The sequence below is a fragment of the Theobroma cacao genome, chromosome 2 (genome assembly GCF_053813885.1).
Source record: "Theobroma cacao isolate CCN51 chromosome 2, ASM5381388v1, whole genome shotgun sequence".
NCBI lineage: Eukaryota > Viridiplantae > Streptophyta > Magnoliopsida > Malvales > Malvaceae > Theobroma > Theobroma cacao.
Window position 1 is genome coordinate 47,226,928 of NC_142640.1, and position 13,965 is coordinate 47,240,892.

At 33.1% G+C, this 13,965-nt stretch overlaps 1 protein-coding gene across 3 annotated transcripts; it reads left to right on the plus strand.

The window, feature by feature from the left end:
- Positions 1–10,814: 10,814 nt before the first annotated feature.
- On the plus strand, positions 10,815–13,168 carry LOC18609982 (protein BASIC PENTACYSTEINE2-like). 3 transcript variants are annotated; one of them, XM_007045373.3, is made up of 3 exons: positions 10,815–11,033; positions 11,501–11,591; positions 11,948–13,168. In XM_007045373.3, the coding sequence occupies exon 3, from the start codon at positions 11,952–11,954 to the stop codon at positions 12,798–12,800; it is 849 nt and encodes a 282-aa protein (XP_007045435.3). In that variant the 5' UTR covers positions 10,815–11,033; positions 11,501–11,591; positions 11,948–11,951; the 3' UTR covers positions 12,801–13,168. The 3 variants fall into 3 exon arrangements, with proteins under 3 accessions (XP_007045435.3, XP_007045434.3, XP_007045436.3); XM_007045372.3 differs by having other exon boundaries at positions 11,563–11,591; XM_007045374.3 differs by lacking the exon at positions 11,501–11,591 and having other exon boundaries at positions 10,816–11,033.
- The last annotated feature ends 797 nt before the right edge of the window (positions 13,169–13,965 follow it).

A 13,965-nucleotide genomic window follows, 5' to 3' on the forward strand; every position in this document is an offset into this window, starting at 1 on the left:
TTTCAATTGATATTTTTTTTAATTGTAATATTGAGTTCCATACTTTAGTTCATTCACTGCTTCAATACTTTGTAAGACAATTACTGATTTTTGGGTACAACTTCATAAACAAAGTTCAATGACTTTCTCTCTCTCTCTTGGACCTTTTATCATGAAAAGCTGTATCGTACAGCGTAAATAATTAAAAACGGTAGATTAATTACATAGCCATTAATCAAGGGTTTGCGACTTCATAAATACAATCCCAAAGTGAATCTCACATATTATATATATATATATATATATATATATATATATATGTATATATTTGTGATTTTATATTTCTATTTGAAATTCTATGTGATCCAAAATTACTATTTATACAAATAAAATTCTTTGAATTCTAGTTTAATTACAACTTTTTTGTCATTCTAAGTTGTATGATAAATGCTCATTTTAAAATTCAACGTTTATTAAATTTTTCATTTCAAGAGTGAATTTATTTTTTTAAATAAGAATGAATTATTTTTTATTATATATATATATATATATAAATTGACGATAAGATTTAGTAATTATCTCTAATTTGACAAACAATTGTAACATTGGACCGAGATAACCTTTAGAACAAATATAAATTTGTGTCCCTTAATCTCACTAATGGCAATGATTAACTTTTATCTTTAAACGAGTAGAATTGAATAAATTGCATCCTAATTTAAAAGAAATAATAATTTAAATATTGAAATGAAAATTTTGATGAACTCGTTAAATGTTAACCATTACTGTTATGGAACCACAAAATTCTGCCTGAAGAGTACATATTGTTTATCTTTCGTTGGGGGGTGGGAATGGGGATGAGTGAGCTAATATTCCGTGGTGAATGAAATAATAATGCTTGAAAAAGTTAAAGAAAAACTATTAGTCGTAGCAGAAACAATGGTGGAGGGGGAGGGAGACTTGGCACATTGGGAGAGGACGCAGGTGCCACAAAGAAAGAGAAAGAATTAATATAGAAACAGGAAGAGTTTAATAATGAATCAAACACAAAAGAAGAAGGAAAAAGAAAGTAGAGATGCTTACACTTGTTTGTTGAGTTGGAAAGAATGGGAAGATGATGGAAGATTGATTCTCGACACATGCTGCATCCACCAAAAAGCAAACAAGAGGCAAAGGCAATCATCTTCCCCAAGTGTCCTGGATTCCAAATCTAATCATCTTTTCTTAAACTAATCCAAGTAAAACCCCTCGCAGAAACCATGCTTTCCTTTTGTTGACTTTGCCCTAAAAGTCTTTTTTACTTGCTTTCAAAGGACCTTCAACTTTAGCTTTCCAAACCCCGTCCATTTCCCCTTAAAGCAGCACAACCAACTTCACTTTTTGCCCACAATTTTCAGCAATCCAGCCTTAAATGTTGCACGAGAAACAGATTTTCTATAATTTTTCTTGGTCCGAGCACACGAATTATATACGTATCAGTACCCATATTTGTAAAATTTAATTGCAAAATTGTGGATTCCAAGCATATGAATGATGTTTGTTTGTACATACATGAATTATTTTTCTTTTAAAAAGACGTCGCAAGAATTAAAATTTTTTATTTCAATTTAAAAGATTCATATGCAAATTTAAATGCAAAATAATGAAATTTATGAAATAGAAGATAATTATTTAGTTTAATGCCCAAGGAAACTCTGAATTAGTAAAATTCAAATTACATAAATAAGCATATATATATATATGTAATTACTTGTATTGATAGAAACATATATATATACATTAGATTCGTATGCTACAAACAATACTGTGTCAGCATACACATACAATTTATGTTGTGGAAATAGTACTTTAAATGTTTTTTGAATTGCTTTATATTAGAAATTATTACGTAGTAGATTAGACTTGAGATTGACTAACAAATCTCTTCTCCTTTCTTTTTCGCTTGAATTGCAAGCTACCAAACAAGAAGTATTCAATGCAATGCATAATCCAAAAGAGGTATACATGGCCTTCAATAATTTCATGATGAGGATGAGCAGGAAATGGCCCCTTGTTATTGCACTGAAACCTGAGGCCTTTGTCTGGTTTAGTTTTGTTGGTATCCAAAGAATTGGCATCTACTATAAGAGACACTGAAACCGAAAAATCACAAAATATAAAGTAGAATCCAGGATCCCATGGCACGTTATCATCTCCCTTCAGACACCCTTTAGCCCACTTTTAAGGCATAGAGAAGATTTGTTTGTTTCTTTCACCCCTTCATGGAACTTTCATTTTTGTTTTCTTGGGATTTTTGTGAGTGTGAGAGAGAGGGAAAGGAAGAAATAGAAAAGAGATAGAGCGAGGGGGGAGAGAGAGAGGTGAGGCTGACATGCTGTTTGGTGGGTACTGTCAGGGTCTGAAAAGCAAACGTGCCTTGGGTAATAATCAGAATACATAGGAAAAAAGTTACCCAAAAGGATAAAAAGATAAATAAAGTAGATGTGCAAAAACTAAAGCAAGAAAAAGTAAAAATAAAGTAAGACAAAATTGTTAGGGACTTAACTCAGTTCCCAGAAAGTCAATAAAGTACTCCTCAAAAGTTTGGCCCATCTCAGAGACAAATATACCTACATTCAGGGCCTAATTTAACAGTAACATTACCAAAATACACGCCAGTTCCTTACCCTACCCCCCCTTCTCACCATCCTGTTTTATCACAACAATTACAATGTCCCCTTCTGCAAGGTGCTCTCCTTTAATCGCCCAGTCAATCTCATTACCCCCTTCAAAATTTTTTCTTTACCCCCTCCCTCCTTCACGGATTGAGCTTTCAGCCTCAACTGTAAACCTGCTGTAACTTGTGAGGGTACGACCATTTTTTTTGTCCATCTATATATAACATAACTAAGGAAAAAAAGGAAAGGACGGGACCATATTTTTTACCGTAGGCTGTACAAAATGCAGATATTTGGATGTTGGTTGGTCCACATGTAATCCAGAAAAAAGAAAAGGGTGCAGTTTTTTGAGTGCTTCTACGATTTACAGGAAATGTAAAGTTCCGTACGCCTCAAAATGTATGGCTTTACGTTGAGACACATGTCCACCGTCATTGCAGACAATACGGCAGCGAGACCTCACTGCCTTCCCCAAGAGCCAAAAGAATCCCTCCTGTGGCTTCCTGCCCTCGGTAGGTTACTCCCCCTTCAACAGGACCTACATTATCGTTCCTTCCCCAACAATTCTCACTGGACTCATGTCCTCCCTGTATATTAGAATAGTAGATAAACTATGGCCTTTATTTTATCGGATTCATATTCCATTGATGCGGCAATCCTGGAATTTACTTACTATAACATTTTGTCTGTACATAGAGAGGGTATTGGAACCAAGAGTTGTTTGTGATGGGTAGAAGTGATCTCTCTATTCTCTTAGAATATACTAATTTGATGGTCAACAGAACTTTTGGAGCTGTTTCTGTCTTACAAGTCTTTTGATTGAACACCATCATGGACGATCATGACAGATTTTTAACATCAACGGCATTTGAATTTGAATCCAGAAATTTTTGCAATTCATTACCAATGCCACCCAGTTGCTATTCTAGCAATGATAGTTCTTTACTTTGATAATCAGGTCACCAAGCTAAGAGATTTATAGGACACAAGGAAAGAGTAGGAAATTCAGGCTTGCTAGCTATGAACGGTAGAAAGAGAAGCCCAATTAATGGCCTACGCCAGACCCAATTACAAAGGGGGGGTTGTTAAGTACCAAATCCAATCTTATGAAAATCCTGTTCCATCAGCTTAAGTCGGAACGATTTGCCGACAGCCTAAGGCTTGGTCGCCATGTTCTTCTTTCATTCTCCTAGAAGAACAGAAAAGTTCTGGGTGAAAGTTTGATTTGATGCGAATTAAAGTCCCTACTGCATGGACTATATACTTGTCATGCTTAAATACAGCATGAATGATGTATCCCCAGATATGGCAAAAAAGAAAGAAAAACCTAATAACATTTTCAACTAGTTATTTTCTTTGTGATAAATGTATATTCATTTTTCTGAAATATATAGTCAAAAAAATATACATTTCATTTATTATGGCTACCATATTTTATATGAATTTTTTAAAAATTGTTTGGTTTCCTTGTCGCTATGCATTTGTCTTTACCTTGCGAGAAGTATGCTGCGATGAATGATATAACCAAACAAATTTAAAAATCTCAAGACAAAATCTTAAGAATGGTGGCCAGTATGGTGGTCGTTAGGTCAATTCATGTCTCGAGAAGTCCATGGATTTGACCCCACTGTGATTCATTTCATGAGTCGGTCATATGAAAGCAATATCAGAAAAGCTTGCTGTATACCTTCGACCTTTTAGAGTTAAGATGCAAAAGCCTGTTGAGCTGTATTAGAGATTAAATGTAGCCTTGGAACTTGGAAGCTTCAATTCATAGGTTGTTTGAAAATTTTTAGTCTTGTGTAATTACTTTAAACAATGTACACTCTGCCATTTGTTGTTAACAAATTGAAAGCTGGAAGCCAGAATCAAAACTTTGTGTAGCTCAGGATGCCCGATTGTTGTTATGCCAACTGTCAGGAATAGAAGCTGGAGCAGCTACACCGAATAGTTTCTTTGGTTTTTCTACAATTTTTTTTCAGAAGAGATGAAAGGAGGAAAGATTATGGGAACTGGTGCTGATGAGAGGTCTGTGTGTTGCTGAAGGCATTATTAATGAAAGGGACTCTAACCACTAATAATTGAGGGCAACGAGTCCAACGTGTTAGTCCTTTCCTTTGATTGATGGTAAAGAAAAGAATAACAATAGCATGCAAAATTAAATGGTTAACTCCCTTTGAAGGGGTGCCTGAGCAACCCCCTGACATCACCAGCAGCTCAGCATGACCAAGAAATTCATCAAAGAGAATGTTAGAACAACAACAAAAGTAAAATCAAGAATGAACAAGTTTTTACTTCATAAGAAATACTTGAATTAGATGTTCTTAATCATATTGCTTAATTGCCTACCTTTTTCCTTTCCATGGAAGATCCTTTAACATTGAGGAAAAATGTTTCTTCACAAAATTAACTTGCCTAATGGCATCAATCAGGGCTATAGGTAAGGAGGACCAGACAAGAAGGTTTCTTGCATAAATCTTTTCTTCCATATCCGTCCAACCAAGATAAACCAAGATAACAGATTAGCACAAATAAGTATATGATTTTGTTATAGATATGATAAGACATTAAACAGGGGAAATTTTTGAAACAGTTTTTAGCAGATATTTTAAATTGGATGGAATCAGAACCCGGACTCAAATATCGATGATTCTTTGTAATCAAATCTGCTGTCTGCATCTTGCTTGTTAGGATTTTCTCCATAATTAACTCATTAATTAGGTAATATATGAATTCACTTGAAGAATTGATACGAGAATAAGCTCTGTCCAAATCACCAAGTCTTTAAATTCAGACCAATTGGATAGAGAATCCAACCCCTTTTCTTACGTCTGTACATTGTCAAGAGTCAGCCTTCATTCACCGGAGTTAGTTGTTGCCAATAGCTAAATTCTGAATGCGAAAAAGATTCATTTGGTGGTGTAGAACTTTCAAGGGACGAATCCCAAGAGAAAAAAAGAAAAAAGCTTCCATTCCAAGTATTAATCTGCAATTTATCCATGGGCATATGCAACTTCAAACAAGTAATAACGTGCACTGAACTTTAAGAACCTGGAAGTTTCTGCCCCAATGCTTGCTTTCAAGTCCTCCAACCCTGATGGAGTCCATGTATTAATGTAAACTTGGACTTGAACGGGTAGTTAGGTTGTCATCTATCGACTCTGATGGTAGCGAAACAGAAAATTTTATTTAGCCGATCGTCAACCTGTAGTATATTTGGGAATTAATGTCTTAATCAAGTTGAGTTTCAAGGAAATTTCCTTCCCTGCAGTTTTACAAACTTTTCATGCAACTTCTAGTGGCCACACCAGGCAATCTGTTTACTTTTCTCATTGGAAAAAAAAAAAGAAAAAAGAGTAGTTTTCTATGATCAGAATGAGTCCATATGGCCCATTTGCATCAATATACATATTCTCATTTTCCATCACTGAATTCCATGGGTAAGGCCTCCATCATCTTTCATTCTTTCTTTCTCAACACCAGAAAACTAAAACCACGTGAACTTGTCAACAGGCATTAATCGTATTCTCCCGTACCTGGCGGTTCAGATGACTTTTATTTTCGTACCTTTCTTAGCTAAAATATGTATGTATGTATGACGTGTCTTTTGCCTCATCTTCCTTCGAAGAAGCACCTGATTCGTCTCACATTTATTAATTTTAGTGAAACTTCAATTCTTATCAATAACTTCACTAGCATTGATAAGCCTGATACTCTAAAAGACTTTGCTTGCTTTGCTTTTTATGGATTCAGGGAATGGGAGAAGCTCCACTCATTAGATCAAAAGCTAGGAGCTTCCTCACGGGCAAAACCCAACCTACTAGAAAGAGGGAAAGAAAATATTAGCTCTTTATAAGAAAACACACAGAGACGGTATCAAATAATTCAAGCTATAAAGGATCTTTAGAAAATAAATTCAAATTTGGGTCTAGAAAGGGCCAAAGTTTTGAATTCATAACCCATCTTTGAATATCTGTGGGCCTAATCATCCATTAAAATTGTATGGGGAAATTATACATGGTCCATAGACTACTGTTGCGGTCCATGTGGAAGCTTTAAATGGGTTCGGTACTTGGCCTAAAGAAGAAAAATAAAAAGCACTAGCTCATTGTTGTCGCATGGTTATCGGTTTACCATTTTTACGTTCGTGATACTTTAATCCGACTGTTTCTTTATCTTATTTTTATTTATTTATGTACTTCATTTTGGAACATAATTATATTTTCTATTCCATGCTCAACCCTTGATTTACTGGATTTTATACATCTGTTTGTGTCGACCTATCTTACTATTCAGTACTACATTATATTCAAAACTTTGGGTTATACAAAGCTATTCATAGCTCTCTTCTGCTTCATAAATCTTACCTCCCTTCTTAAGTTTGAAATCGAAAAATTCTGAATTAATGTTTTAGATTCTTAAGGGTTATGGTGTCCCCTAGCGAATTATGTTGTGCATATATAAATATTCATTCATGTGTAATAAAATATACAATAATAAAGCAAAATAAGTATGCAAAATAAAAAAGGTCAGGCCCATAGATGAACTGCTTAATTGGGTCAGAGTTCAGACCCAAATTTCATTGGACGGGACAGATCCAGCAAACCGGGTCATACCCAAGTGACAAAACACTAGACAGTTCATTTCCTCAATAAATAAAGAACACACACTCACCCTATTCATTGTGAGTATTGAGTCATTGACAGGCACCGAGTGTTAGCCCTTTGTAGCTTTTCCCTTGGTTGGGCTTCTCTCAATCTGGCCCATACCAAGGCTAAATTCAGAGAAGGAAAAAAGAAACAGAAAGAAAGAAGAAGAAAAAATGTAGGAGAAAAGCAAATTTCTGTTTTTAAATAAAAAAATCTCAATTTGATGCAAACGGTTTGTTCATGAGAGGCTGACACGTTTCATAAGAAACTTTCATATTTACCTTGGTTCATAATCAGTGATCTGTCTTTTTCTTCAATATAATTTTGTCCTATTTTAGGAGATACCCTGGAAGGACGAACAAAGGCATAAAATTATAGGAGTGCAATGCAAGTTTAATCCTTGATGATGATGAGAACCCAAGTATAGAAGTGGCAGTAAATCTAATCTTTATTGGGTGAAAGAAAGAAAAAGAAACAAGAAAAAAAATTGACATATATAATTATCCCCTTCCCCAATGTGGCCAATGTCGACTTATAGTCATTTCAGTAAGAACATTAGGTTTATACTTCTCATTTTTTATCCTAATCTTGTCATAATTATCAAGCTTGAAGGTTGACAGATATGACAAATTTCACATCAATAAGAGATGAGGTGAGTTTATATTTATAAATAAGGATGTTACTTCAATTATCATACATGAATTTTGGATTGCAAATGTGTCCCGTGATAAGTGGTATCAAAATATACTTAAATATTTACTAATGTGCGACTTTTATGAAAAATATCAAGATTAAAGTAGAATGCACAATTAAATTTAAAATTAAGAGTTGCCTTTTTTGGTTAATCAAATAAGTATTTTGAAATTAATAATTTGTTTAAACAATTTTTTTCTATATTAATAGAAGAATACGCGATTTAAAAAGTCAATTGTTATTTTTTACCGACAAAATCAATTGTCTACGTAAATGTACTTTTAATTTCTTCTTTTATCTTCCATTAGCCTTTTAATTTTACAATATTTGTAACTTCTATTAGATATTTTTTCAAGAAAAATTTTTAATTTTTATTAGGGTCCTATGTAAGCAATTAGGATTACAAAGTTTGAAAATTCATGTACCTTTTACTTTTTACTTCTATTAGATATATGCACTTACATATTTTTCATTTGAGTTTAACATTTTCTTTTTTATTTTCTTACCAAAGAAATTTTTTTCATTCTAAATTACTCTTTTATGTTCTTTTTATTTGCCTTATCTCTGCTTGTAAACTACATTTTGCAAATAAAAGTGTGCATAAAAGTTGCTGGAAATACGTTTTGTAATACTTATCATTAGAGGTGTCTATAGATCAAGATAAGCACGTTGACACCTTTAAAAATTATATATGGACTTGGCTTGTCCATTTAAATTATATTTATCATTAAAATATTAATACTTTATATTAATATTTTCATATTTTAAATGTAATTAAAAATGAAACTTAAATAAAAATAAATATTTATTAATATAATAATATCTTGATCATAAAAATCATATTCATTCATGGCCATCCCAAGTCAAGTCTACAAGTTGCAATGATAACTCGATTTGTAAACATCTCTATTTATAATAGAGGATGAAATCTTAATTGTGAAAAGTATCACTCATTTTTTTGCCAGTTGCATACGAATATGTATTATATATTATGGTTTTGAGAAAAAAAATTGAGAAGTAAAAAAATATAATTATGTATGAGATAAAGATATTACATAGAAGAATGACTTAAATAGTTAAAAACTTTTGAACTATGATTATTTCTTCAATTAAGTATATAATTTTTTATTTTATTTAATTAAGTTTTTAATTTTTAATTTATGACCAAACAAATCTTTAATCTTAACAAAAAATTATCCATCATCAAACTTAATATTAACTCATAACATAACTTAATGATGTGAAGACGTGCAGGTTCTGCAATGAAATTTAAAATCTAAAACCACAATCGTTACTAATTAAAAGCTATAATTGTTACCTATTATAGCTTTCTTAAAAGTTATAACTATGTTGTTTCGAGGATAAATAAGAAAAAGAAAAAATCACATTAGTTGTCATGTAATTATATTATCAAATCAATTAAAATTGGGTTTTCTATTAAGATTAAGGATTTGTTTGGATATAAATAAAAAATTAAAGACTCATTTGTGTATTAAGGACTTGTTTAGGCACAAATCAGTACTCATTTGTGTACAAGAAAAGATTAGGGATTTAGTCGAAAAAATGACTATAGTTTGGGAGCTTTTGTACTGTTTAAGCCCTGAAAGACTTTATGTCTATTCTTTTTATTAATTTAATTGAAATTTTAATAAAATAAATAAAACATAATTAAAAAGCTTGAATATAGTATTTGATATATTTTTCATTTTCTTTCATTTTTCTCATGCAACTTATAGATGCTTTGGAAACTATTTAAATGATTGAAAATTTATTTTTGTTTTCAAGAAATTAAATTAATGCAAAGGTGGCATACATTCGAAATTTAGAAACAACTTAAACCTATTGAATTATTTATTTACTTTATTTAGAATGTTGGTTACAAATTTCAGGCTACTTTATCCACTTCTTAACCTTTTTGTTTAGGGCAAAAGATTCTTACAATGGTCATCTCAAATCCTAAAATATATTATTCAATTTATCTTAGCAAAAATGAATATTAATGGTAAAGTTTGTAAAGTTTATGCTTACGAAAGTTCAAATTCAGATTAAAAATCAAAACTGATAAAACAATTGCACTAAATAATAGATTACACACATCCAAATTTTAAAAAATATTTTATCAAATTTTAATATTTTTTAATGAGTCTTTTAACTAAAATTATGATGAAACTTTTATCCTTCTCTAATATCGATTTGGGTTGGTGAATAGACACTATTTTTAGTTAAAATTTTTAACTAATTTAATTTGATTTATCAGGAATTGGTAATATTTGAAAAGAAAATTGATTGGCCTTGTCTCACCTAAGCTCCATATGACAAAAGAAAGAAGAAAAGGGAAAAGATATGAAAAGAGATGTCTCATTGACTAGTTTTGGTGTTCATTGACATAAAATCCCATATTTGTCCACATATATATAAGGATGAAAAACAAAAGGCCATAGATAGAGAGACACTAATGTTAAAAGAAAAATTAAAAAAGAAATAAAAAGAAAGAGAGAGAGAGAGAGAGAGAGAGGAGCTAAGAAGTTAAGACATCTTATTTTTTTAAAAACTTTTTATGTGAAAATAAAAGCACAAAAAAAAGAATAGAATAAAGAAAGTTAAGTAGAGAAAGGAAAAAGAAAAGAAAAGAAAAGAAAGAATAGAGGATAAGAATTAATCTTTTTGTTGTCACATGGCCATATGTCCTACACCACCCAACAACATTACATATGATGGATAGATAGATGTAGTTATTGCTCCTTTTTTAGGATCTTTAAATTAAATTTTAATTTATTTATTTTTTTAAAGTGGAAGTCCCATATAAATAAACTCCCCTTTGATAGATACACATTTTTAGGTCTTTCTCATCCTCTCTCTCTCTGTCTCTCTTTCTTATTTTTTGGCTTTCTTTTCTCTCTCCTCTCTCATCTCTTTCTCTTTCTCTTTCTCTTTCATAGGTTTTTTTTCTCTTTCTCTCTCCTCTCTCTTTTCTCTCAGGTTTCTCTCTCCTCTCTCTCTCTCTCTTTCTCTCTCCAGAAAGGGCAAAACCCTAAAGAGTCGTTTACACCCCCAAGTAAGTTTTCTCTCTCCTCTCACTTCCATCTCTCTTTTCTTTTTTTTTTCCTCTTTCTCTTTCTCTCTCTTTGCTTTCTCTTTCTAAGAATTTTGAATATATGGGTCCTTACTCCTTCGTTGTACTATTAAACCTTTCCTATATATTTTTATTTATTTATTTTGTTTGTTTGAGCTTTGAAGGTGAAATTGAGAAGGAGATCTAGGATTTTATTAAGTTTCCAATTTGAAAGCCCCAAAACAGCAATAAAAACCCAAACTTTTTATTGAAGTTTTTGTTTTTGTCGTTTTTTTAGCTATATTTAGTAGATCTGATTATGGGTTTTGATGCATGCAAAGTTTGGGTATTGGGAAAATGTGGGGAATTAGAAATTAGTTTGAATCTGAAAGTTTCCATTTTGCTGTTGCGTATCTTTAGATTTCCATTTCTGTTGCTTGGAATCTTAGATTTTTCCGTTTCGGCTATAGTTTTTATTTACTGTGGATTGGGATCTTTGGTTTGCATATCTTGGATCTGCGGAAATGTAAAGGCTGCCAATTGACATCTTGCTCATTGGAGGTGGGTTTTTTCGCTTGTAGTTAGAAATGTACCATATTTTGTTGCCCTTTTGGTTTCTAGGAATCAAACATATTCTTTGGCATTCTGTGCATTTTTAATGTTGTTTTTTACTGATCTCTCTCTGGGTTTGTATGTGATTGGATCTGGCTTTGCTCTTGATTCATGTAAATGCCTCAAATTTCGTATTTGAGGCCATAGTTTTTGTTTGAATGTTTGGGTTTTTGGTTTTCTTTCCATTTTATGGTCTTTTTGGGTTATTCTATGGGAATGTTAAGCAGGATTTGAATGGCATTAATGGGATAATTCAAATTATGGTAAAATTTTGATCATTCTGTTCTGTTGTTGACTATATGTAGCTTCATGGATGACGATGCGTTGAACATGCGTAATTGGGGCTACTATGAGCCGTCCTTTAAGGGGCATCTTGGTCTGCAGCTCATGTCTAGCATGGCTGAGCGGGACACCAAGTCTTTCATTCCTGGGCGTGATCCTAATCTCATGGTTACTCCCAATGCTGCCTTTCACCCACGGGACTGTGTTGTTTCAGAGGCACCTATCCCCATGAATTATGTTAGGGATAGTTGGATTAGCCAGAGAGAAAAGTTTTTCAACATGTTACCAGCCACTGCTCCTAATTATGGCATTCTTCCTGAGACTTCGGCAGCTCATTCATTGCCAATATTGCAGCCACCACCTGATCCGTCATCAAGAAATGAGAGGGTGGTGGGTAGAGTTGAGGAGCAATCAGTTAACAAGGAAGGTGTTCCATTGAAGAAAAGGCAGGGTGGCGCTGCCCCAAAGACACCAAAGGCCAAAAAGCCTAGGAAGCCAAAGGATAATACTAATTCTACTGTTCAACGTGTGAAGCCTGCAAAGAAGAGTATGGATATTAAAATAAATGGCTATGACATGGATATTTCAGGCATTCCAATTCCAGTTTGCTCATGCACTGGAAGCCCTCAGCAATGTTATCGATGGGGCTGTGGTGGTTGGCAATCTGCTTGTTGCACCACAAATGTATCCATGTATCCTTTGCCAATGAGCACCAAAAGGCGTGGTGCAAGGATAGCTGGGCGGAAAATGAGTCAGGGGGCATTCAAGAAGGTCTTGGAGAAACTTGCAGCTGAAAATTATAACTTCAATAACCCCATTGATTTGAGGACTCATTGGGCCAGACATGGTACCAACAAGTTTGTCACTATCAGGTAGATTCAAATTGGTGGTAATGATAGTGGAACTCCATCGCTTATGGTCTGCTTCACCTGTATATATTCTGTGGCCTTCTTCGGAGATCTTTGATGCCTTGTAGTTCATGAATTTTTACAGTCATGATAATGTTTTAACTTTCGAACATCTTGGTTCTTTGGAACTTCTTAGTTTTTCATTTATGCTTGTGCTTTAAGAACATCTGTTTGTTCTGGTCACCAACTTTAAGTTGTGGATGAGTTTTTATTTGTTGGATCCTGTTGGATAATCTCCTTTCATCCACTCGGCAAAGTGTTATTATAGACTGGCAGTTGAATGCTGCTTTTCCTGGCAATCTTTTAACTGACATCAATGACATTTTGTTTATTGCATTTATTTGCATAAACTTTTGAATGATTATTAAGCAGTTATTTTGATCTAATGGTTTTTTTTTTTTTTTTTGCCTAGTTGTGTGAATGAATCTGTTTTGTGCAATTCTTTAATATTTTTTGGAGAAAAGGAAAGAGTGGGGGGGATGTGGGGGAGGCAGTGATGGAGGTTTGGGGTTGGGTTTAAATGTATACTTGGAGAACACAGACTGGGGTCTAAAATTCATAGTCTTGTCCCCTTTATTAAATATAAGTTGATTGAACTGCTGCATTCTGATACATGTTATGTCAAAGATGAAAGTTTGTTAACCATGGATTATATCTATGCTGAATCATGTTCTCTAGTGCATAGATTTTAGAATCAGACTTTCTACTTGTTCTAGTTGATAGGATAAGGCCTGGCTGTTCTGCATTTATGTTAAAAACCTTTTTAAAAGTCAATAGTATTTGATATGTTGGTTAGTTAGCTATGGTTATTTGTGCATCAAGATGTTTCTAGAGTACCAAATCACTATATCAAGGAGTAGAATGATCAGAACTGCTCCTTTGCAACCCCTCCTTCCAAATTCTCCTTCATTCTTTTGGTTGCTAGCAGGGAGGAATAAGAGGAAAACTGTAGCAATAAGATCAAGAAACAATCTTCTTTTGCAGCTCCTCCAACCTTTTTTTTTTCTTTTTGCTAGCAGGGAAGAAAAAGAGGAACATACATTGTGGAAAACCTAACAAAATGAAAAATAATTTCTGAAGCAATTTGAAAATGGCATATATTTATATTCTTTTTGAGGGCTATGACTGAAATT